The sequence below is a fragment of the Galeopterus variegatus genome, unplaced genomic scaffold (assembly GCF_000696425.1).
Source record: "Galeopterus variegatus unplaced genomic scaffold, G_variegatus-3.0.2 Scaffold18, whole genome shotgun sequence".
In the NCBI taxonomy this organism is placed as follows: Eukaryota; Metazoa; Chordata; class Mammalia; order Dermoptera; family Cynocephalidae; genus Galeopterus; species Galeopterus variegatus.
This window is the reverse complement of record NW_007726129.1, coordinates 233,055-258,508: the sequence shown is the minus strand read 5'-3', so window position 1 is coordinate 258,508 and position 25,454 is coordinate 233,055. Positions and strand designations below refer to the sequence as shown.

Below are 25,454 nucleotides of genomic sequence, written 5' to 3'. Positions count from 1 at the left end.
TTTTTTTTAAGTAGTTGCAATGTGGGGTCCCTGACTCCAGCATCAGCATCTCCTTTTGTTTATTTATTTTTTATTGGAACATAGTTGGTTGTAGATATCTGTGGGGTACAGCTTTGAATATCAATACCTGTGTGCAATATGCAGTGTTCAAGTCAGGATAATTTTCGTGGCCCTTTAACAATTTCTCCCTTTCCTCCTTCCCTCTCCCACCCCTGGCAAACTCAGTTCTGTTCTCTTCTCTTAAAGAGAACAGTATTACTGTGAATGTTATATCTTTTTATTACTATGAATGTTGTATCCTTTTTTCTTTCTTTTTTTTCCTTGTTTAATTAGCTCCCACATATAAGGGAGGACATGTGTATTCTGTTTCTGTGCCTGGCTTATTTCACTTAATATAATTTTCTCAGTCTTATTCCTCCTATCTAGCTGTAATTTTGTACCCGTTAACCAACTTCTCCCTATCCCCCTCTCTCCTACCCTTCCTTCCCAGCCTCTGGTAGCCACCATTCTACCCTCTGCTAATATGCAATCAAATTTCTTAGCTTCCACATGTGAGTGAGAAATGCAGTATTTCTCTTTTTGTTCCTGGTTTATTTCACTTAGCATAATGTCCTCCATACTCACCCCTCCCTGCACATATGCACAGCCTCCTCCACTATAAACATCATGCATAAGAGTGGTACATTTGTTATAATATGTAAACCTACATTGATACATCATCATCACCCAAGGTCCATAGTTTACATGAGGGTTCACTCTACATTCTATAGGTTTGGAAAAATGTATAATGACATGTATTCACCATTATAGTATCATACAGAATAGTTTCAATGCCCTAAAAATCCTTTGTGCTCTGCCTTTCCCCTAATCCCTGGCAACCACTGATCTTTTTACTATCTCCATAATTTACTTCTATGTCTTCATGCCTTGATAGCACATATCTTTTTAGTGCTGAATAATATTCTATTGTCTGAATGTACCACAGTTTATTTATCCATTCACTTACTAAGGACATCCTGGTTGCTTCCAAGTTGCAATTATGAATAGAGTTTCTATAACATGCATGTGCAGGTTTTTGTGTGGACATAATTTTCAGCTTCTTTGGGTAAATTCCAAGGAGCGTGATTGCTGGATAGTATGGTAAGAGTATGTTTAGTTTTGTAAGAAACTGTCAAACTGTCTTCTAAAGTGGTTGTATTATTTTGCATTCCCACCAGCAGTCAGTGAGAATTCATGTTGCTCCATATCCTCATCTGCATTTGGTGTTGTCAGTGTTTTGGATTTTAGCCATTCTAATAGGTGTGTAGTGATATCTGGTTGTTTTAATTTGAAGTTCCCTAATGACACATGACATTGAGAATGTTTTCATATGCTGTTTGCCATCTGTATAATTTCTTTGGTGAGGTGTCTGTTCAGGTCTTTTGCCTGTTTTTGGTTTTTTTAAAAAAATTTTATTGAGGGCCGGCCTGGTGGCTCACTCGGGAGAGTGCGGTGCTGATAACACCAAGGCCCCGGGTTCGGATCCCATACAGGGATGGCCGGTTCGCTCACTGGCTGAGCGTGGTGCTGACAACACCAAATCAAGGGTTAAGATCCCCTTACCGGTCATCTTTTAAAAAAAAAAAAAAAGAATAAGTATGATTTGTAACAATATATATGCTAATAATATTGATTTGATCAACATGTCAATGTTGAAACCCCAAAATATGTATAATCAATTATGATTCAATAAAGATCAACATGTCAATGTTGAAACCCCAAAATATGTATAATCAATTATGATTCAATAAAGATCAACATGTCAATGTTGAAACCCCAAAATATGTATAATCAATTATGATTCAATAAAGATCAACATGTCAATGTTGAAACCCCAAAATATGTATAATCAATTATGATTCAATAAAGATCAACATGTCAATGTTGAAACCCCAAAATATGTATAATCAATTATGATTCAATAAAGATCAACATGTCAATGTTGAAACCCCAAAATATGTATAATCAATTATGATTCAATAAAGATCAACATGTCAATGTTGAAACCCCAAAATATGTATAATCAATTATGATTCAATAAAGATCAACATGTCAATGTTGAAACCCCAAAATATGTATAATCAATTATGATTCAATAAATGTTCAGGTCCCCCAATATTATCATAGAGCAGATGCTTCTTCTGTCACTCTGGAATGAGCTATGTGGAGAGAGACATCCTCTTCTTTTCTTTGGTCTCTGCTGGTGACTATCATTGTGCCAATGCACTCCAGTGACTGGCGGGCCATCTGCACAGTGGTTGTGGCATCTAGCTGCTTTTGCAGCAGCTGTGGTTATTGTGGTGGCTGTGGTGGGCCACTCACATGGAGGTGATGTTTTTGGCATGCTCCTTACCTAGTTGTTGGTGGCAATGGCAATGTGCCTGATTGTGGGAGGGGGTCCAGTCCCCCACTCCATGCCTCAGGACCCTTGGTGGGCCTGTGGTGCTGTTTTGCCCATTTTTTAATCAGGCTGTTTGTTTTCTTTTTTTCTTTTTGTCTCTTTTTTACTGACTGGTAATGGGATCGCAACCCTCGGTGTTGCACCCATACCGGGGACCGGCAACGGGATCGCAACCCTCGGTGTTGCACCCACACTGCGCTCAGCCAGTGAGCGGGAACCGGTCTCCACATGGGATCTGAACCCTCGATGGGAGCGCCGCCGCGCTCCCAAGCAGCGCACTCTCCAGTGCGCCACCGGGCCGGCCCTAGGCTGTTTGTTTTCTTATTGTTGAATTTTAAGAATTCTTTGTATATTTTGGATAATAGTTTTTTCAGATAGGTCTTTTGCAAATATTTTCTCCCAGTCTGTGACTTGTCATTCTTTTTATAGTGTCTTTCACAGAGCTGAAGTTTTTAATTTTAACAAAGTGTAGCTAATTGACTGTTTCTTTCGTAGATCATACCTTTGGTGTGTTATTTAAAAAGTCATCATCATACTCAAGGTAATATAGATTTTCTACTATGTTTTCTTTTAGGAGTTTTATAGTTTTGCATTTTCCATTTAGGTCTGTGATCCATTTTGCATTAATTTTTGTGAAAGATGTAAGGTCTGTGTCTAGATTCTTTTTGTGTGTGTGTGAGGATGACAGTTGTTCCAGCACTATTTGTTGAAAAGGCTATCTTTTTCCCATTGTATTGCCTTTGCTCCTTTGTCATAGATCAGTTATCTGTATTTATATGGGTCTATTTCTGGGCTCTCTGTTCTGTTCCATTGGTCTATTTGTCTTGGTTGTTTTTTTTTAGGAGAAACTGTTATATATATATAAAAAGAGGCCATATAGATTATAGATATAAGTAGATGTTCCCATTTCAGATGCTTAAAAAACAAAAGTCCACAATACATTGAATGAAGTTTAGCATAATGATAACACAAATAAAATTACTCTAAAATATCTTTTCCACTTCCACATAGATTCCAGAAAAAATTGACCCTTTTCTTAGATAACATATACCTTTACTCTAGACATAAAAATCATATTCTCTTCTTTCCTTAAAATCTAGTAACATCAGGATGTTTTATGCATGAAGATAAACTAAATATGTTGCAGAGCTAGAAATTCCACCTTATGTCAATTTTGCATTAGTTTCTAAATGTATAAACAAAGAAATCTGTATATGGTGAAATGCTACAGGTACAAACCTGATATATACCTCAAATTTTCATTAACTCAGAGGATAGTGGTAGTGACAGTGAACAATAACAGTTCTATGGACTTAGAGGGTAAAATGAAAACATTATATACATTCTGTGAAAACAGTTAGTTTGTTAATTGATTGGCTGGCTGGATAATGAAGTGAGTGATTAAATAATAAATACCCTGCCTTGTTCTAAAAAGGATTTAAGACCTCTGAGGTTTTCAAATTTACAAGGCCTCCTGATGCCTCATATGACAATTTTTCTAGTAGTACTAGAAAAGTATTACAATTAATTGTTACTTTCCATTGACTGCACATGCACCTTTCTTAGTAATGCATATGATATGATTTGAACAAAGTTTCTGTAGAGAATAAAATCTTATATCATTTTTACTCCCACTTTCTAGGAGCAATCCTTTTCTGTCAGTTGTCAACCTGATCCCTTCTAGACTTATGGTGTGCTTGTACACTGACTAGCAACAATACATCATCTAGTTAACAAAAGCTTTATTCTTTCAAGTGAGACTGTGTAGGGTTCTGGGTGAGAGTGTGGGCTCTGGGGCCGACTTGCTGAGTTCATCTTATTATCTTCCAGTTAGTGACTTTGGACATCTTATTTAACTGTTCTGTGTTTCAGTTTCCCCCTGTTTAAATGTAGTAATAATAGTAACTATATCATAGGGATATGAACGTATGTGTGTTTCAACTTAGAAAAGAACCTGTACATGGTAAACGCTCAATAAGTGTTAGCTATAATTATTCAGCAAATAGTTATTATTAAATGCTAGACCCAGGCGACAAACTGATTACACCATGAACAGGATTTGATCCCTGTCCCTTTGCTATGTTTATTTGGGTTTGGCATTTTTTATTTCATTTGTAGCTGAAGTCAAGTGATTTTGCTGTCCTGAAGCAGTTGATGCCTCTTTTGGAAAAGGTCTCCAACACGTACCCTGATCCTGTCATCCAAGAACTCGCTGTTGATCTCCGCATCACCATTTCTACCCATGGAGCCTTTGCCACTGAGGCTGTCAGTATGGCTGCCCAAAGTACCCTGAACAAAAAAGATCCAGAAGGGAAAATAGAAGAGCAGCAACAAACCAGTCATGAACGACACACCAATGTATCTCACAGTCACCTGGAACGACAGCAAAGCCATGAGAAATACCCCCAAACTGGCCCGCAGTGTAATGCTCCATTCATTCTCCAGGAGGTCAGTGAGCCCAGCACTGCTACAAACCAGAAATCTGAAAGCGTAACCACAGAACAGCTCCAGCAGGTTCTTTTATCAGCTTATGATCCTCAAATTCCAACACGGGCTGCTGCCTTGCGTACTCTTTCCCACTGGATAGAGCAGAGAGAAGCAAAAGTCCTTGACATACAAGAGAAGCTCCTCAAGGTGAGTAGAACACACTACAAAGACATGTGGGTGCGGGTTGGGGAAGCTGTCCAGGAGCATTAATTCAACTCAAGTGTTTTTGAAGCCTTGACTACGTCAAAAACTTTCCTGGACTGCCCTCCCGGAACTTGTAATTGTTCTGAGGAAGCAAGACTTAGACTAGACACAGGAAGGACTTAGATAACCACACAGGACTACTCCATTGAACATGAACAAAGTGCTAGAATTTTTACATGTAAGAAATGTTATGGACAATCAGGAAAAAGAGAGAGTTGAAATCTTCTGGGAGCAGTAGATCTTGACATGGCCTTAGCAAACTGGTAAAGTTCTAGCAGATGAAAGAAATGGGAGGAGGAACAGCATAAGCAAATTCCTAGAGATGGGAAAGTGCCTTTTGTAGAAATAGGTCCACTTTCAACACTGCCCAGAAAAGCTACTTGTTTTCACTGGGCCCCTTTTAGAGGAACATTGGGCAGAACTGGATCTCCTCTTCTCTCCTCTCTTCATCAAAGTGAAAAAGTTATTCTCTAATTATAGATTTATGTGGGAGAATATATATGTTTAGCTAGGGATCTTTTCCCTTTTGTGGAAATTGCCCTGACCTCAGTATGGGTTAGAGAGGAAGAGCAGGGCTGCCTGGCCAGTTAGTTCACTTGGTTAAAGAATGGTGTTATAACACCAAAGTCAAGGGTTCAGATCCCTGTACTGGCCAGCTGTTCACAAAAAAGAAAAGAGCAGGGGGTCTAGAGATTATTGCCTGGGATCAAATCCCAGGTCAGGGCCAGCCAGTTAGATCAGTTGGTTAGAGCACCGCCTTGTAACACCAAGGTCAAGGGTTCAGATCCCTGTACTGGCCAGCTGCCCCCTCTGACATCAAAAAAAATTCCAGATCAGTTTTTTGGACAAGTCGCTTAAATATTCTGATCCTCCATGATGATTATGATAGTCTCTTCTATATGTCCTAGCTATTAGACTAAGAATTATAATTCTGATTGAAAACATTAATTTTAAGTCACTAAAGTATTGGAACTAATTGTATAATAATAACTGCTGTTTATTGAGTCAGGCAATATACCATATAGACATTATTTATAATCCTCACAGCAACTACAGTATTGGTACCTGTATTATCCATGTTTTATAATTAGAAAAAATCGAGGCACAGAAATGTGCCAAAGAATCACTGTCATTGAAATATTGCTGAAAACCTCAAATATATGCCTTCTTTGAGTAATCATTAAAAATATCGATACACCTATTTAGAAGGGGAATGCTGTGAACATCTTTGGAACTTTTTTTTTTTTTTTTAAAGATGACCAGTAAGGGGATCTTAACCCTTGACTTGGTGTTGTCAGCACCATGCTCTCCCAAGTGAGCTAACTGGCCATCCCTATACAGGGATCTGAACCCGTGGCCGTGGTGTTATCAACACCACACTCTCCCAAGTGAGCCATGGGCTGGCCCCCTTTGGAATTTTTTTAACCTCATTTAACCTTCATCTGCTGTACACTATTGGTTACCGAGTCCTATCAATTCTTTTTGCCAAGAAGTCTTTCAAATGAATCTCTTCCTCTTTATTCCCAGAGCCACTACCCTGGATTAAGCTTTCCTTACCCCATACCTGATACCCACATCTTCTAACCTGGTCATATTCCCAACTGGATTTATCTTAGGCTCTCCCGAACATACTTACGATGTAGGGATCAGCAGCAGTAAGTTGATGTCAAGAATCGCTGTGCCAGCAAAGGACATGGCATTACATATGGAGCAGACATCCTTGTCTTTCCTTAGACACCAGACAAGAGGAACATGGGCATCTGGCCACTGTCTTTCTCTGGCTCCCGTATTAGGACCTATATGTAACATGTCAGTGTAATATCTTCTAGATAAACCCACTGCAGTTGACATGCCCTGGTGGTTTCCTAAATCATGAGATATATTGAGAGTAATTTGTTAGTAATGTCAATTGAAATGCTGAAATTTGCAAGATTTAAAAAAATAAATCAGAACAAAGTTATCTCAGTAATAACCTTTCTGTCTCCCTTGCATTTCCATATGCTTTATGAAAGCAAGAGAAAAAGATCAAAATGCAGCAAATGTGCCATCGAGGGCTGGCTGGTTTGCTCAGTTGCTTACAGCACAGCCTTGTGACACCAAGTTCAAAGGTTCAGTTCCCTATACCAGCCAGCTAACAACAACAACAACAACAAAGTGCCGTCAATCGCACATAACTGCAAACTTTGCCTCTTGTGTGTCTCAGCCTGTAGTCTGTCGTGTCATATGTGAGAATGTTATCCACTATGGGCTGTAGTGGAAAAATGTTGAGGACTGTTCTTCTAGATATTGGTTTCCATGACTACTGCTGGTATATACTTCACTATTTCAAGAAGTATCTGCCAATTTCTACCCTTTTTTAACTATTATAAAATGGGACTTCAAACATATATAACCGTTTTCCCTCAACTCTCTAAGTCAGACAAATTTTTAACTAACACAAACAAGAAGAAAAGCATTTACTCTTTTGAGGCTGCTGATAAGGGAGTCTCTTAAGTCTTCCTTGATCTTTGTGAATCATATCACTGCTGTATTTTGTGTTTCCAGATATTCTTGGAGAACTTGGAACATGAAGACACTTTTGTATATCTGTCTGCGATTCAAGGTAAGTTAGTCTTGATTAAAGGACTTTGAGTCTGTGGACCAAAGATTATATCATGTTTGTTAGCACAAAATCTCTCAAGTCAAAGAACCACAAGATTGCTGGTCACTTTGTCCATCTTCCTGTCCCCTAGCTAGGACACTTTAAGTAATCATAATACTATTCCTGGAAAGTTCCCAAAGGGCCTTTTTAGAGCTGTAGTGTCTTATAATGATGAGGAAGTTTTTATTTATGTTTACTTACCATTCTATAGATTAAATACCATTTCCTCTAATTCAAGTAGGTAAAGAATGGTTCACACATGAACTCTTATTATGTTAACCTTTTATGTTATTTGACTACTTTAAGTATGTACCTTTGCTCTCTAAGCTAAAAGAATCTCAGGGTATTTAATATTTTATCAAAAATTGTTTGCAATAATTTTATTTCTCTTCTATGATTCTTTGTTGTTCTCCACATCTCTATTAATTTGTGGACTCCAAATTTAGAAAGGGTGTAGAGAGTTAGGCACCCTTCCCAAAAGAGTGAGAAGCAGACATGATGAGAAGGTCAGAGTTAACTCACAGTTTCTCTTGGCTCTGTCAATGTAGAATAGGTGTCAAGAGCCGGGGCTCTGAAGCAGATCACCTGGGTGTACCTGCCCATTGTCCAGCTTCTCAACTGTATGGACTTTGGCAAATTACTTAATCCCTCTGGGTTTCAATTTCTTAACTATGAAAAGGGAACTAAGTGGGAAACTAAAATGGAACAGCTACTTTGGAAAACAGCCTGTGTATTAGTCCATTTTTGTGTTATAACAGAATACCTGAGATTGGGTAATTTATAAGAAAAAAGGTTTATTTGCATCATGATTCTGGCACAGCTGCATCTGGTGTGGGCCTCAGGCTGCTTCTCCTCATGGTAGAAAACGGCAGGGCAGCCAGCGAATGCAAGGAGATCACATGGCGAGAGGAAGCAAGAAAGAGAAGGAGGGGAGCTGCCAGCCTACTTTAAACAACCAGCTCTTGAGGGAACTAATAGAAGGAGAAGTCACTCACTACCCCTGCCCAAGGGAGTGCATTAATCTATTCATGAGGGATCTGTCCCCATGACCCAACACTGCCGCATTGGGGATCAGATTTCAGCATGAGCTTTGGGGTGACAAAGGCTGGGGAGACAAACACATCCAAACTGTAGCATTTTGCCCCTGGCCCCCCAAAACTCATGTCTCTCTCACATACAAAATACAATCATTCCATCCCAATAGTCCCAAAAGTCTTAGCTTGTTCTAGCACAGACTGAAAAGTCCAAAGTCTCATCTGAGACCAAAGGCAAAAAAGATTTCTTCCAGCTGTGAACCTGTAAAAATCAAACACAAATTATCTACTTCTAATATATAATGATGGGAGGGGGGGAGGAACCGGTAAAGGGGCATGAAAATCAACTACAATGTATATTGAGAAGTAAAATAAAAATAAATAAATAAAAATACATACATACATACATATATATATAATGGTAGAACTGACATTTGGGTACACATTCCCAAACTTACATCTCAATAAAGCTGCTGCCAAAAAATAAAATAAAATAAAATTTAATAAGAGGGGAGAGTGCTGAAACTGTCAGAGCCTAGGAGGTATGATGACTAAATGTAACGTGGCAGATGGGATCCTGGAACAGAAAAAGGACGTTAGGGAAAAACTAAGGAAATCTGAATAAATTATGGATTTTAGTTGATAACGAAGTGTCAATATTAGTTCATTAATTGTTACAAATGTACCATACTAGTGTAAGATGTTAATAATAGGGGCAACTGGGTGTGGAGTTTATGGGAACCCTTTGTACTGTCTTCTCAATAAGTATCATAAATAGTTTATAAAGGGAGGCTAATACTAGTATTAAATGAGTTAATGCATTGAAAGTGCTTAGCACGTAGTGTTTAATATATGTTAGCTATTATTATTTTAGTGTTGTTATTATCATTATCGTCATCATCATCACTGTTACTTTTGTTGGATTGCTGTGTCATAATTTGGTGATCTGTGTAACTTCTCGGATCTAAAGCTTGAATAGGCTGATTCTATCAGTTAGTTATTGCTGCTTAACAAACTACCCCAACACCCAGTGACTTAAAACACAAGTCATTTATTGTTGCTCACCTATCTGCAGACCAGCTGGGGTTCAGCAGCTCTAGGCTGGGCTCAGCTGGGCAGCTCTCCCTGTCCTTGCAGAACTGTGGGCCGGCTGCAGTGGTTCTGCTGCATGTGTTCCTGATCATCCCTGGACCAATGGCTTACCAGGGCCTGTTCTCCTCATGGTGATGCAGAAGTGTCAGAGAGCAAGACGAAACTCAAGAGGCCTGTCCAGGCCTCAGCTTGCAACAGACATCCTGCCACTTCTGTCTCATTCTTTTGGCTAGAGCAAGTCATGTGGCCCAACCCAAAAGTGAAGGAGTGGAAAAACATACTGTCCCTTTAATGGAACAAATTGCCAAGTCACATAGCAAAGGGCATGGATGCAGGAGGGGATGAAGAATTGAGGCCAGTAATGCAGTTCTTCACACTGATGTGTTCTGTTTACCTTCTAAGGGCAAAAACAAGCTTCTGGAGGAGCATAGAGGCACGTGTAGGTTCTTAGCGGCTAGTTCTTTCTGGGTATCATTTGGGTATACTCTATACAGACTTAGTATTCGAAGCTTAAGAGAGAGTGCAGAGGGAAAAGTGTACAGTGATGAAGGCCTGAGCCTTGGGAATCTTTATTTATTTAAAAAACATATATTGTGCCCCTACTACATATGAAGCACTTTAGATTAACTGTGAGTTGTTGTGACTAGCTTAAAAAGCAAAAAGAGAAATCTTCAAAGGAGACAAAATGACCACCCAAAGAGGTAAAAGGACAGCTAGGTAAGAGCAGAAACGGAAAGAATAGAGGGTTTCAAGAGAGAAAGTAAATACCTGCAGCTGAGAGGTCAAAGAGGGCAGGAATCGAAATAGGTTTGGGGGCTAGGGCTCAGGGGGCCACATGACAAGGAATAGTTCTTATGGAAATCAGGTAAATCAATGAAACAAGAACCTAAAATGCCTATAATTAACAAGTCTCAGAAAACAAGTCATCCTATGCTTTTCCCAAGAAACTGTAATACTGTCAGTTTGGGAGATGTTTTTCATTAATTTTTTTTTTTTTTAGGATTGGGTTTTTGGGAACTGTTGGCATGTCATTCTAAATGCAGTGGCATTGCTGTTTGGAATAAGCTTCTTAGCTGATTAACCCATTGAGCTCATTAGCCTCTAGGATCTGCTATAAAAATCACAACTGTTTGGTGTTATGTTTGTTTTTAGAAATTTTAATTGGTGTGCTAATCAGTTAGTAGCTAATTTGGTGATGAAGAACATGGGAGGTAGAGATGTATTTTCTGTTCTCAGCTCCCCACGATGGACAAGTTTGAACTAATTGATGTTTTGGTGTTTGTAACATGGACTTAAAAGCCAAGGCCTTAGGTGAATTTCCCATTAAGAAAGGAAAGAGCTGAATTTTCCCATGTGCATTGCCAATGTAGTTTGCACAGGCCTCAAGCACTCCAGGAACAAAGCCACTCTGGTCTCCCAGTCAGACAAGACCAGCCCGTTTTGTAAAAGTCCTGCAGTACAAGGGGTGCCTGGTTGTAGTTTGAGTAGCATTTAGTTTGGGGCACTGTGTGTGTGTGTGTGTGTGTGTGTGTGTGTGTTTAAAGTTTTCTTTTTCTAGGCTGCCTAATTACAGTGTATTTTTTGCTTAATTTATAGGTTTTCTTTTATAAATTCTCACCAACTCTGTCTACGATCTAGTCGGAGAGCAGAGGGGAATTAAATTCATTCATTCAACAGATATTTATTGATGACTGATTTGGGAAGTTCTGATATATGTATTTGTCTGTCACAACAATCTGAGAACTAAATTTCCTATGAGTTAAGTTTTAATTTTATGAAAGACTGTCTGCGTCTTTGTTTATTCCTACTCAGAAAGTGATGGTTGATTTAGTTTTCCTAGCAGCTGCTCACAGGTACTCAATGGCAGCTTCTTCAGGGAGAGAATTATATACAATGTTGCTGAGTTCAAGTTATCACCTAGAGTTTACAGATAGATGACTTATTCTTAAACAGACTTAAGTGTCTCCCTTTTGTATATTCCTTGTATATTCTTTTTTCATTGTTTTTAATCACCATCATTATTACACAAGTAATGCCTTCTCGTTTTTTAAAAAATTTCAATGCCAAAGAAGTATATAAGGTAAAAAGTCAAAGTCTTTCTCTTTTCTAGTACAGGAGTTAAAGTATGTCCTTGAGAGTTCCATAATGTATATTAGATGTTTGGGGCATTTTTCACATTTCAGGTTTGAAATAGATGTTTAACAATGAATGTGATAATAAGTGATATTCTTCAATAAGATATTATAGCCAGATCATTTATCCTACTGTAGATCTCTGCTCATGTGTCCTTTCACTCACTTTGAGTTATTTAAAGGACATTTTGAAAGCAACAGCATTTCAGGGATTGAAGTGATCCTTCTCAGTGGATCTTTGGGTAAAACTGCCAGGCTCATTTTTTAAAAAAGTGAAACCACCTAGGCTGTGAGCCAAGCATGGGAGGTGAAAGTATGCCAGTGTGTGTAGAGTGAAGAGAAGCTAGACTTCTTCACATGCCCAAACAAATCACACCATCTCTTCCACCCTCTTCCTTTCAGAAAAGAGTTTTCATTTCTGGCAAAATTGCCAAGGAAAGGGAAGGCAAAAGGCCCGGAAGGGGGAAGGTAGATACAAGATGAAATTGTTTTTACAGAGTTTCAAACTGAGCAAGATTACAAGTCTTAACTTATCAGGGACTGAACTCTCTATCTCATTCTCAGATTTCTACCTCAGAAAAGTAAGTTGAGAATCTATTAACTGAAAATAATTCTATGCCTTGAAGGATCATCTAATTGGATCTGGCATTGAAATTTGGAATGCAGTCCTGTGAAGTTTATCATCTCTGTTAATGTCCTTGAAATGGGAAGATTTCTTTTATGTCCTGACCTGGTTTCTGTACCACCTAATTAACAAATGAGCGTTTAGCGAATGTCTCTCATATATGCTATCTCAGTAAATTTCTTTCTTTTTTTTTTTGGTGGCTGGTTGGTATGGGAATCTGAACCCTTGACCTTGGTGTTATAAAAGCACGCTCTAACCAGCTGAGCTAACTGGCCACCCTATCTCAATAAATTCTTGAAATAGTTCTGGGAAGTAGATATTATCCTCATTTTGTTAACTAATTGTTTAAGATATAATTTACCTACCTCAGATTCACCCAATTAAAATGTGCATGTCAATGGTTTTTAGTATATTTAAAGAGTTGTGCAGCCATCACCACTATCTAATTTTAGAACATTTTCATTATTCCACACGCATTGTCAGTCATTTTCCATTCCTTATCTTCCCCACACCCCAACCCCAGCCCCTGGCAACCGCTGATCTACTGTTTGTCTCTGGACATTTCATATAAATGGAATCAGACAAGATATGGTCTTTCTGTTTGTCTCCTTTCACTTTAGCATAATGTTTTTGAGGTTCATCCATGTTTTAGCATGGACCAGTACTTCATTCCTTTTATGACTGAATGATATACCATTGTATTGATTAGCCACATTTTGTTTATCCATTCATCAGTTGATCGACAGTTGGGCTATTTCCACTTTTTGGCTCTTATGAATAATGTGACTAAAAGCATTTGTGTACAAGTTTTTGTGTGGACACCTGTTTTTATTTCTCCTGGGTATACATGAAGAATTGCTAGGTCATGTAGTAAGTCTATGTTTAGCCTTTTTTTTTTTTAAATGACCGGTAAGGGGATCTCAACCCTTGCCTTGGTGTTGTCAGCACCACGCTCTCTCAAGTGAGCCAACCAGCCATCCCTATATAGGATCCAAACCCGTGGTCTTGGTGTTATCAGCACCGCACTCTCCCAAGTGAGCCACGGGCCGGCCCTATGTTTCGCCCTATGTTTCACCTTTTGAGAAACTGCCAGACTATTTTCCAGAGCAGCTATACCATTTCACATTTCTACCTGCAAGGTATGAGGGTTCCGATTTCTCCACATCCTTGCCATTACTTAGTATTATCTGTCTTTTTTATTATAGCTATCCTAGTGAGTGTGAAGTGGTATCTCTTCCCTCCCCAGTCTCTAATTGTGATTTTGATTTGCATTTCTCTAATGACTGATGATGTTGAACATTTTTTATGAGCTTATTGCCATTTGTAAATCTTTAGAGAAATGTCTATCCCATTCTTTGCCCGTGTTTTAATTGGGTTATTTGTCTTTTTATTATTGAGTTATGACAGTTCTTTTTATGAGGGTACTTCAAAAAGTTTGTGGAAAAATTAAAAGATAATACGAATCTTTCCATGGACTTTTAGAAGACTCCTCATATATTCTGGAGACAACTCCTTTATCAAATATATGATTTGCTGATATTTTCTGCCATCCTGTGGATTGGCTTTTCTCTTACGTAATTGGTGTTGGAGCACAAAAGTTTTTACTTTTGATGCAGTCTAAATGATCAGTTTCCTGATTGCTTGCACTTTTGATTTCATTCATTAAGAAATCATTGCCTATTCCAAAATAATGTTTATTTCTGTGTTTTCTTCTAAGAATTTGATAGGTTTAGCTCTTACTTTTAGGTCTGTGATCCATTTTGAGTTAATTTGGGGGTACGAGATATGATATCCCCATTTTATAGCTAATGAATCTGAAACTTTGGTAGGTTAAGTCCCTTTTCCAAGATTATATAGCAAGTAATTTGAACCTTCTTCTTGGCCTTCAAAGCCTATTTTTTCCCCTCTGGTATATTAGGTTACTTCTGTAGAACTGTTCAAATAATGGTAGAAGTTGTCCTATTGTATTTTTAAAAATAAAATAGATATTATGATTATGATATCAATGATATTTATAAAAGTTGAATAATGCTTAATCATGTAGAAAGCTTTGATTCTGTCAATAATCCTGAAATATAATAAGAACAGATTTTATAATGCTTCTTTTATAAATGAAGAATTGACTTGCCTACAGTGACAAAAGTTGGGAGAGTGGTGGAGCTGGTACCAAACTCATGTTGCAGGGGTTCCTAGTCTCTTGTACTTTATCTTACTACAGTCCAGATAATATATATGTGATGCTTTTTCCCCCTCTTTCAAGTGAGAGATTGCATTTCAAAGCCCAAAACACTTCAGCTTCATTTTTGGAAGAATTGTCTAGTGCTTTCCTCTGTCGTTAGAAGATTGATACATTCAGATTTGCATCAGAATATTTGGCAGCTTAGTACTTTTTACCTGTAAGTAAAAAATGAACTGGCTACTTCACACAGTTAGTTAATTTCACTTTTTTGTTTGTTTGTTTTTTGTTTTTTTAACCCTTGACCTTGGTGTTATAACACCACAACCAACTGAGCTAACTGGCCAGCCCATTTTCATTTTTTAAGATTGCCTGGATAATTGCCATGTAAGAGAAATGGCAATAAGTACTATAGAAATTTCCGTTTATTGAGTGCCTATTATGAGCCAATCACAGCAACCCTGCGAATTAGGAATTATCCCCATTTTACAGATGAGGGAATTGAGGCTCAAAGAGGTTAAGTAATTGGCCCAAAGTGACACAGATATTAAGTGATAACGTCAGGATTTTAATCTAAGTCTCTCTGGCTTTAAAGACTTTGCTCTTGCCACAGGGAAAAATAATGAATCATAGTGCCCACATTGATCCTGTTCCCAAGGTGCAAGGGCTGAGTTTCCTAATGGTCCTAGGTGTGGGAGAACCAGGCCTGCCTATAGAAAATGGTTTCACTACAAATGGGGACCGTTTTATAACTGAAATATATGCTGATCTAATGCCTACTTGATTGTTGTTTTGTTTTGCTCATTTGGCAATGTGTAGAGTGTTAGTTTTTAAGCAATCTCTGTGTGTCTTTGAAACTCATCTTCACTGGTGGGCTGTGAGTATGTTACCTCACACTTCCTGCCCTTCTTCCTGCTGATGGTCATCAGTGTTTCAACACCAAGGGTATCAGCATCATTTTAGTAGCATCAGATAAGAGGCTTCAAAAATCAATCTTGGGATTTATGCAGTTTACTGAGATTGTAGATTAGGGAAATATATAGCTTTCTACTTAGAACTTTTGAGATTTGTTGTATTTCTGATGCCAATAAATGACATTTAAAAATAACTTTAAAATAATACAAATCATGAGACCATGGAGAAATCAGAACTCTCATACATTGCTGGTAGAAATGTAAAATGGTGCAGTTGCTTTGGAAAGCAGTCTGGCAGTTCTCAAAAGGGTTAAACATAGTTATCATATGACCATTATTTCCACTCCTAGGTATATACCTGTTTTAGTCTGTTTTGTGTTGCTATAACAGAATTACCTGAGACTGGGTAATTTATAAAGAAGAGAGGTCTATTTGGCTTACGATTCTGGGACAGCTGCATCTGGCACGGGCCTCAGGCTGCTTCTACTCGTGGCGGAAAAGCGGCAGGCAGCTGGTGGGTACAAGCAGATCACATGGTGAGAGAGGAAGCAAGAGAGAGAGAGGAGGTGCCAGGGTCTTTTTAAGCAACGAGCTCTCGCAGGAACTAATAGAGCGAGAACTCACTCATTAATCCCCCCTCCCCCAGGGAGAGCATTAATCCATTCATGAGGGATCCGCCCCCGCCACTCAATCAGTTTCCAACACTGCCACATTGGAGATCAAATTTCCACATCAGTTTTGGAGGGGACAACACATCCAAACTCCATCGATACCCGAGAGAAATGAAAACATATGAACATATGTCCACATAAAAACTTATATATCCACATTATTCATAATAGCCAAAAAGTATAAATAGCCTGCTGTGGATTGGATGTTCCCCTAAAGTCATTGGGGCTTGTCCCCACTGTGACTGTGTTAAGAGGGTGGGAAATCCTTTTTTTTTTGTCTTTTTCCGTGTCCGGCAATGGATTGCAACCCTCAGTGTCGCCCCCGTACCGGACCGGGACCGGCAACGGGATCGCAGCCCTCGGTGTTGCTCCCGCGCCTCGCTCAGCCAGTGAGCGGGAACCGGTCTGTATGTGGGATCCGAACCCTTGGCAGGAGCGCCGCCGCGCTTCCAAAGTGGCGCACTATAGCAGTGCGCCACCGGGCCGGCCCAAAATCCTTTTATAGTAATTGAAAGGTGGGGCCTTGAAGAGGTGATTCGATTGTGAGGACCATGCCCAAGTAAATGGATTAATCCGTTGATGGTTTAATGTTGGTCATGGGCATGGCACTGAGGTCTTTAAAAGGAAAAGGAGTGAGGAATTAGCTCTCTCTGCTTCAGCCATTTCACCATGTGATACCCTGCATTGCTGTAGAGTTAACAGCAAGAAAAGGCCTTTACCAGATGTGTTTCCTAGACTTTGGACCCCAGCTTCCAAAACTGTAAGCAATAAATATTGTTTCTTTACAGATTATCCAGTTCCAGGTATTTTGTTATAAGCAATAGAAATGGACTAATACACAACCTAAATGTCTATCACCTGATGAATAGATAAATAAAATCTGATATATCCATACAATGGAATAGTATTTGTCAAAAATGAATGACATACTGATTTATTCTGTAATATGGATGAACCTGGAAAACATGGTAAATGAAAGAAGCCAGACACAAAAGGTCACAAATTGTATGATTCCATTTATAGGAAATGTCCAGAATAGGCAAATTTATAGATAATAGAAAGTAGAATAGTGGTTGCTCAGAGGATGGGGGGATGGAGGAATGGGAAGTGACTGATAATGGATATGAGGTTTCTTTTTGAGGAGATGAAGGTGTTTTGGAATCAGATAGTGATGATAATAATGATAGTTGTACAACCTTGTAAATATACCAACAATAACTGAATTATACACTTTAAAAATAAACTTAATATTCACAACATTACTTTTTCATGGAGCTCTTAGGACTATGAAGGATGGATGGGAAGGATTTAGACGTGTGGAGATGGGGTGAGGGGATTGAGGCTGAAGGAAAAGCAAAGGTAGGAGAGCGAGCAGTTGAAATTGTTAGTGGAGCAAAGTGGGCATGAAAGTGAGCAGTGGGGTTGAGCTGGAATGTGGAAGCTGTTGGAATGCCAGGACAGGGCATCTGGGCTTTTCTGTGTGGGCTCCAGGGAGACTTTGTTGCTGCCAGCGCACCAGTCATGTCTTGATGATGGGCTTCCTGAGTGTGATAGTATCATGCCTGTTGATGGTTATTACTGTATTTCCTTTGCTGTTATTTTTAATCATGATTTATTAAGTACCACCTATATATCAAATGTAATTTACATTATTTCACTTACTCCTCACCCCCAACCCTGTGAGAATCAGTATCTTTATCTCCCCATTTTTCATACAGAGTAGACAGAGAAACCAAGGCTCAGAGATTGTTGCTTGGCCAATCAGTAAGTGATAGAGTCTGCATTTGGCTCCAAAGGCAAGACCCTTATTTCAGTTTGTACTCCCCTCCTCCCTCCATTTCATTTTCTCACCTTTCTCAAATCATCATGGTCTCTGCTCTTGCAGTCAGTAAAAGTAAGCCATGGAACCAGTGGATCTTGGCATTTTCAGCTAAGCAAGTAAATACTTCGTTTCATGGTTTCCAGGGCTCATTTCAAATTCTTTACCTCCTATTCATGTAGACTAGCTGTCACAAAGACAGAATTCACTACCACGAAGGCAATTGTGAGATACCTTGGGGTAAAGAGTCAGTTGCTTAAATGTGTCCTTTACAAGCTATCAAGAATGTGTAAGTACCTTTCCTGCAGAACAGCTATTTAAATTTTGTCCCGGAGCCACCTTTCTTTAGTAAAGTTGGAATTTGATGGCAAGTTGAAGAGGATGGAGTAGTGAGAGAGCTATGAATAAAATAGCCAGTTCCGCTTTAGACTTATCTTTAAGTAAAGCATCCTGTACGCTAAGGAATCCATCCCTTTTACTGGAGCTATGTTGAGGTGACAGCTGGAGGGGTACCCTGCTCTTGCTTTTTCCACCCAAACTAAACAGCAAGCAGCCTACATTTCAAATACAAATTAAAATTCGTAATCTCACCAGATGTGATTAAGATGATCCTTGAAGCTGTTCAACACACTTAATAAGCCCAATTATGTTTTTATTAACCCTGACATAGTTCCTTTTGTTGCTGAATCATAAGTTTAACATTTTTAACTGGATGAAGCATCAATTCTCCCTCTCCAGTCACATCAAGATCTTGGGCAGTGGTGGAAGAGAACACTTCCATACAGTGGTGTCTGTACAGTTTTGGTAGCTCATTTTTAGATTTTTACATTAGGCTTTTATACTTGATTTTGCTTCCTGACCTTGTAGTATCTCTACTGTCCCTGAGGAGGCTTGAATGAGCCTCAGGGAATGGATCACAGACATGGAGCTAGCAAAGACCTAATTAGGTCATCTCCCCCATCCACCTGCAGGGCATGATTACTAAGGTTTTCTTTCTTATGAGAAGTCTGTTTTAGAAGCACTTTTATACTTTGTGTCCAACTTTTGTTTCCCATTATTAATAACCTGACTTTAGATAGGGACAAAAAGAGAATAGTAAAATACTATCTTTGGCCATTTTTTTTTTTTCATAATGGTTTAAAATGTTCATTCATTCAACAAATATTTATCAAGTACTACTAAGTTCGAGGGCACTATGCTAGGTACATTGCTGAGAAAAGCAGTCATGCCCTGCCTTCATGCAGTTTACAGTTGGAAGAGGGCAAATTTTAGTTACACAAACAAACATGAAATGTGGGTTTGACAGGTGCTCTAAAGAAAAGGTACACAGTGCTACAGAGTCTGTTTTAGAGATATTTTACCTGCCAGAGAGGGGAAAGAGGTGGTGACCCATCAGCTGAGATCTGGTGGGTGATTAGGAATTAACCTAGTAAAGAGGGGAGGGAAAGGTGTTCCAGACTGCAGAACAGCAAAGCAGCAGGATCGTGGCCGGGAGGAGCATGCAGACAGGAAGGACTGCATGAATGCTTGCGTTCTCCAGAACACAGTGACAAAGGGGTGGGCTGAGTGGGCTTGGAGCACACTAAGGTGGCTCTGCTTTTCTCTTTCCCTGAGTCCTCTCTAAAGATTTCATGTAAAAAACAAGGTTCTGCTGCTTAAAAAAAAAAAAAGGATTTGAAAAATCACTGTGTTAGGCCATCAACCTGCCTAGCAAGGAAGTTTTATACCACTTGTCATATGTCATGCCTCACAAACCCCTTCATCGCCTTCTCCTCACCACTGACAGAGAATGCTGTCTCTCTTTAAAGCCTATTTTCATGAAATGCAATGAGAATGTTTGGAAATCTGTACAAATCTCTCAACTTAGTTGTCTGACACATAGCCCTTAACCATTACAGTAAGCATTCTAACAGCACATGAAAAAGATAAAAACCATATGGAGTTATTTTAGGCCAGTGGTTTTCAAATAATTTTTTAGCCATAGAACCTATTTTCAGAAGAGATCTAACAGGAAGGCATAAAAAACTCAGGTGATTTTTATTTTCTTTTTCGTTCCTTTTCACTTACATTTTTCATATTTTCTAGTATAAACATGTATTGCTTTTATAATCAGAAGAGAATGTTTTTAAAATTATATGGCTGTTTAGGGAAACTGAACTGTTTCATGACAAGGTTCAGGGGCTAGTACAGATTGGAACAGATGGCCCCCACTGTTGTAGTACCCCCTGTTGACCTTTTCACAACTAGGGATTACTAAAGCACAGAGTGACCATGGCTTTTCTCCATGAAATAATATGATGACAGCAGAAACCTTACTAACAAACAGATGTTTTTCCCAAGTGGAGCTTTTCTTAATGAAATGGTTGCTTAGAAACCAGACCATAATAATAACTTCTATATTTAGTTTGTAGAGTGATTCAGTTTGCAAAATTATTGTCAGAGAATACTAATTAGATAAAATTGAGCATATCCATTATTTCTTGTCCTGCAATTCAGCAACCAAATGGTTAAATTAGCAGCAAAATTTCATCCAGGATGTGCCTATCCAGTTGCCATTTAGAACAGGGGACATACAAGGAAAATGACAGCTCATAGGGCAACCCTGCTGGAAGCTTAGCTGTGATTTTGCAATGGCACAGTGGTGTTTGATCTTTCATGAATATGTGTTAGAAACTGTTACATGTAACACTTATTAGGTTGCTGAGAGGATCAGTTAGGCCAGTGGGTCAAGAATTGAACATGAAAATGTAAAAATAAATTCAATTCAAATTAAGCCCAGTGAGACAACACTAAAGGAAGGACTCAGGAGTGAAGATACTTGTTAAGGATGACAGAATTTATAAATGGAAAATCTGATATACTGATTATTACTAACAAAAAAGAAATCTTAACATGCACAATATTTGTCAGGTCAACTAAAACATTAAATCTTAAGTTCAAACTATACAAAATCTAGAATAAAATAGATTTCTGTCTTCCATTCCCAGTGATGATGCAATAGCTCAGCTGAAAACAACTATCATACAGGGTAACTTATTGGAAACACTTTAAAAGCATTAAAGAGCTAACAAAGAAATTACCAAGCCAATGTCTTAGGAGAAAACCAGAACTCTAAGAGGTAAACTGAGCACAAGAACCTGCATTTACCCCGAGGGCATTTGCTTCACATTAAGCTGTGGATTTCACACCTTGAAAGGCAAGTTGCAGAAATGAAAGCCCAGACCCAACTTGAAGTGGAGAGTCTAATAGAAAACCCTTCAACATTAAGCTTACACCCCAAAGGAATACAAGTACACCTTCAGGTGAATCTGAAGTAAAAATGCTACCCTTCACCTCAACCCTGGGGACTGGGAGTAGAGTTGTCTTGGCACTAAGCTAGAGCAGGATGAAATAACAAAAGAAAACTTGTCCTGAGAGGTTGTAATTGTAGACTTGCATTATTGGGATTCAGGAAATTTCAAGCAGGGAGCTAAGAGTTAAAAATGTTTCTACAGTGGTAGTGTCTATAGATGTCCTGCAGAAACAAAAGCATATCTCCTTTGGAAGAGGGTACCTTTATCATAGACCCCCCAAAATCCCCATTATAATTTTTGGGTTTTATTTTAATTTTTAATAATTAAAAATATTTTATTGTGGTTATATATGTATATATTACAAAACATTTGCTGTTTTAGCCATTTTTTTTTTTTTTTTAAATATGACCGGTAAGGGGATCTCAACCCTTGGCTTGGTGTTGTCAGCACCACGCTCAGCCAGTGAGCAAACCGGCCATCCCTATATAGGATCCGAACCCGTGGCCTTGGTGTTATCAGCACCGCACTCTACCGAGTGAGCCACGGGCCGGCCTTAGCCATTTTTAACTGTACAATTCATAGGCATTAATTGTATCCATAATGTTGTGCAACAATCACCCCTATCTATTTCTGAAACATTTTCATCACCCCAAACAGAAAGTCTGTAACCATTAAGCAATAACTCCCCATTTTCTCCCTCCCCCATAATAATTATTAAAGACTAATAACTAACACATAATCACAAAATAACCAAACGCAAGAAAACAAGGTCCCAGAAGACTTCAAATGTTTGAATTGTCAAACACAAATTATGAAGTAACCATGCTTACTGTATTTAAAGAAATATAAAATAAGCTTGAAAATATCTTCAGGGAATAGGAAACAACAAAAAATGATCTAACAGATTTGAAAATCCAGATGAAACATTTAGAAATAAAAAGTATGGGGTGGCCAGTTAACTCAGTTGGTTAGAGTGCAGTGTTGATAACACCAAGGTCTAGGGTTTGATCCCTGTAACAGCAAGGTGCCAAAAAAAGAAGAATAACTGAAAGTAAAAACTCAGTGGATGAGTTTTGCAGCAGACATCACTGAAGAGAGAATTAATGAACCAGAAAGTAGGAAGGAAGAAATTATGGAGGATGCAGCACAGAGAAACAATAGTCTCTGGATGGAGAAGTCAGAAAGGAAAGATTAATTTGATTTCCTAAAAACTTAAAACTAATTTATGTCAAAAACAATTTATGTTAATTAAAATCCAAAGCTTAATTAAAGAAAAAAGAATTTACAACAAAAAGGACAAGCATAAATCTACAGAGACAGAAAATAGATATGTGGTTGCCAAGAGCTATAGAGTTTGGGCAGAAAAAGGAAAATGACTGCTGATGTGGGAGGTTTCTTTTTGGAGTGATGAAAATGTTCTGGAATTAGATAGTGGTGATGGTTGCACAAATTTGTGAATGTACTAAAAACTACTGAATTGTATACACATTAAAAGGGTGAATTTTATGGTATGTGAATTATATCTCAATAAACCAGCTTTTTTGAAAAAGGACAAGCAGTTAATGCCTTTACTACTTAAAGAGCTCATAGAGATTAGTAAGAAAAATATCAATAGATAGTGGATAAAAACCATAAATAGACAATTCATGGTAGAGAAGTTTAAACAAATAATAAAATTTGGGGAAAACATTTAACTTTTCTAATGAGCAAAGAAATGAAGATTAAAATAAAAATGAAATACAATTTTTCATGCCATTTCAAAAAGCAGATTTTTGGGTTTTTTTAACGGGAATATCCAATGCTGGCCAAGTATAGTGAAACAGGCACATTTGAGCACTCTTCATAAGAAATTTAATTGAAACATTTTTGGAATTCAGCTTTGAAAATATTTGTGCCCTTGGGGACAGTTATTTCTCTTTGGGGATTCTACCGTAAGGATATAAATGGGAGATGGATGCCTATAGTAGTTCTAACAAAGACTATGAAATCTTCCCACACTGAATAATTATGCAAATGGCTCTCGGTTTCAGGGGCAGCTCTCTGCTGAAGAACATTCTGCTTTTTGCAACATAGCTCACTTGTCTCCAGGAAGCCCCACCTCCATCCTACACCTTTCTTTTACTCCCCTCTCCCTGTGTGTGCCCTCATCACACTCAACATGCAATATTAACCACACTGTCTTGTCATCATTGGCTAAGTTGTCCCTTCTCTCTAGACAGGCACTGTCCTACTACATTTGTATTACCTAGTAACAGTACCTGGCACATAGTAGGCACTCTATAAAGATGTGAATGCATGAAAGAAGTCTTTCCGTTGCCTGTATTCTAAAGCTGTTTTTCACACTTTATGAGTTTTGCCATAGCTGCAAATTACTTGTATATACTCTTATGTAAGTATTTAGGTTTTATTAAATTGTCCCCTTTCCCCCTATTTTTAACTAAAGTAAATTTTAAAAGAAATTCTTTATATTTCTACCATCCCAAGTAATAATATTGCTATTAAAGGTTTAAATTTTATCATTGGACCGCCTTGAATTATCTCGTGTAAAAGCCAGGCCAACTGGGGGAATATACCCCTTTCATTCCCCATAAAAAAGAAGACTGTTCAAATAAAACAAAGCTGTCTATAATAGAAACAGTATGTGTGTGTATATTTATTCAAAGAATGCTCTGTGAAAGGGGGCATCAAAATGTTTATGTTGGGCCGGCCCGGTGGCGCACTGCTACAGTGCGCCGCTTGGGAAGCGTGGCGGCGCTCCCGCCGAGGGTTCGGATCCCACATGTAGACCGGCCGCTCACTGGCTGAGCGAGGTGCAGGAGCAACACCGAGGGTTGCGATCCCGTGGCCGGTCCCGGTCCGGTACGGGCGCGACACTGAGGGTTGCGATCCGTTGCCGGTCACGAAAAAAGACAAAAAAGGAAAAAAAAAAAAAAAAGTTTATGTTGATTTCAGATTTCAGGTGATTTTTTTTTTTTGGCGGCTGACTGTTAAGGCAAACTGAACCCTTGACCTTGGTGTTACAGGTCTGTGTTCTAACCAGCTGAGCTAACCAGCCAGCCTTGGTGATTTTTTTAAAAACAGCTTTATTGAGATATAATTCACACACCATCCAATATACCCCTCGTAAGTGTATAATACAGTGACTTCTAATGTATTCACAGAGTTGTGTATCCATCGCCACTATCAATTTTAGAAAACCCTAAAAGGAACCTGTTGTACTTAGTCTCCACTCCTCTATCCTTCCATATCTCCCACAGATGATTTTTATTTTTCTTTCTTCTGTATACTTTTCTGTAGTATTTGAATCTTTTACACTGATCATGTTTTATTTATATCATCAGGAAAAAAAACAACAGTCAAGTTCTTTTGATTTTGGAAGCAAAGTTTTTAAAGGCTTCTCCTTTGTCCTCTATGTATAGGTGCCCTGTTATAACTCACTACTTAGCACAAGGTTTTAACCTAAGGGGTTAAAGTCAGGTTAACCCATGTGTGGACCCTTGGAGGGTCCCTGACTAGGTCTGCTGACTCCCTCGAATTACAGACAGAGTATGTGCATTTTTCAGAAGAGAAAGGGCTCTTTGAGGGATTTTGTAGTAGCTCCATTTGGTTTCTGGGTAACACTACAGTTTTAAGTCCTACATGTATGTCATGATTGCTAATTTCACAACTATCACTTTGCTAGGGCTAGCCTGGAGCGTCTTTCATAAAGACGCTCAATCATCTCATCAGGACATCTGCTAGGCTTAATTAAGGAGAAAAGAATTTAGGAAGAATTTATACCTTGCCTTGTCAGTGGCTGGTGAGCCAGGCACAGGGCACGTCTCCTAGCCCACCAAGCTTTCCTCAAGACACTGGAGGATGGGAGAGATCAGCCCTGTCTTGCTAGAGCATTAGGCCAAGTGACAACTCCCTTGGGGAGTCTCTGG

At 38.7% G+C, this 25,454-nt stretch overlaps 1 protein-coding gene across 1 annotated transcript in view; it reads left to right on the top strand.

Annotated features, from left to right (window-relative positions):
* TANGO6 (transport and golgi organization 6 homolog (Drosophila)) overlaps nt 1-25,454 on the top strand; it is a 184,746-nt gene that overhangs the window by 63,341 nt on the left and 95,951 nt on the right. The window contains exons 12-13 of the mRNA XM_008567049.1: nt 4,559-5,074; nt 7,676-7,733. Of these exons, the coding sequence (XP_008565271.1) occupies nt 4,559-5,074; nt 7,676-7,733 (574 nt within the window). The remainder of the gene's footprint in view (nt 1-4,558; nt 5,075-7,675; nt 7,734-25,454) is intronic.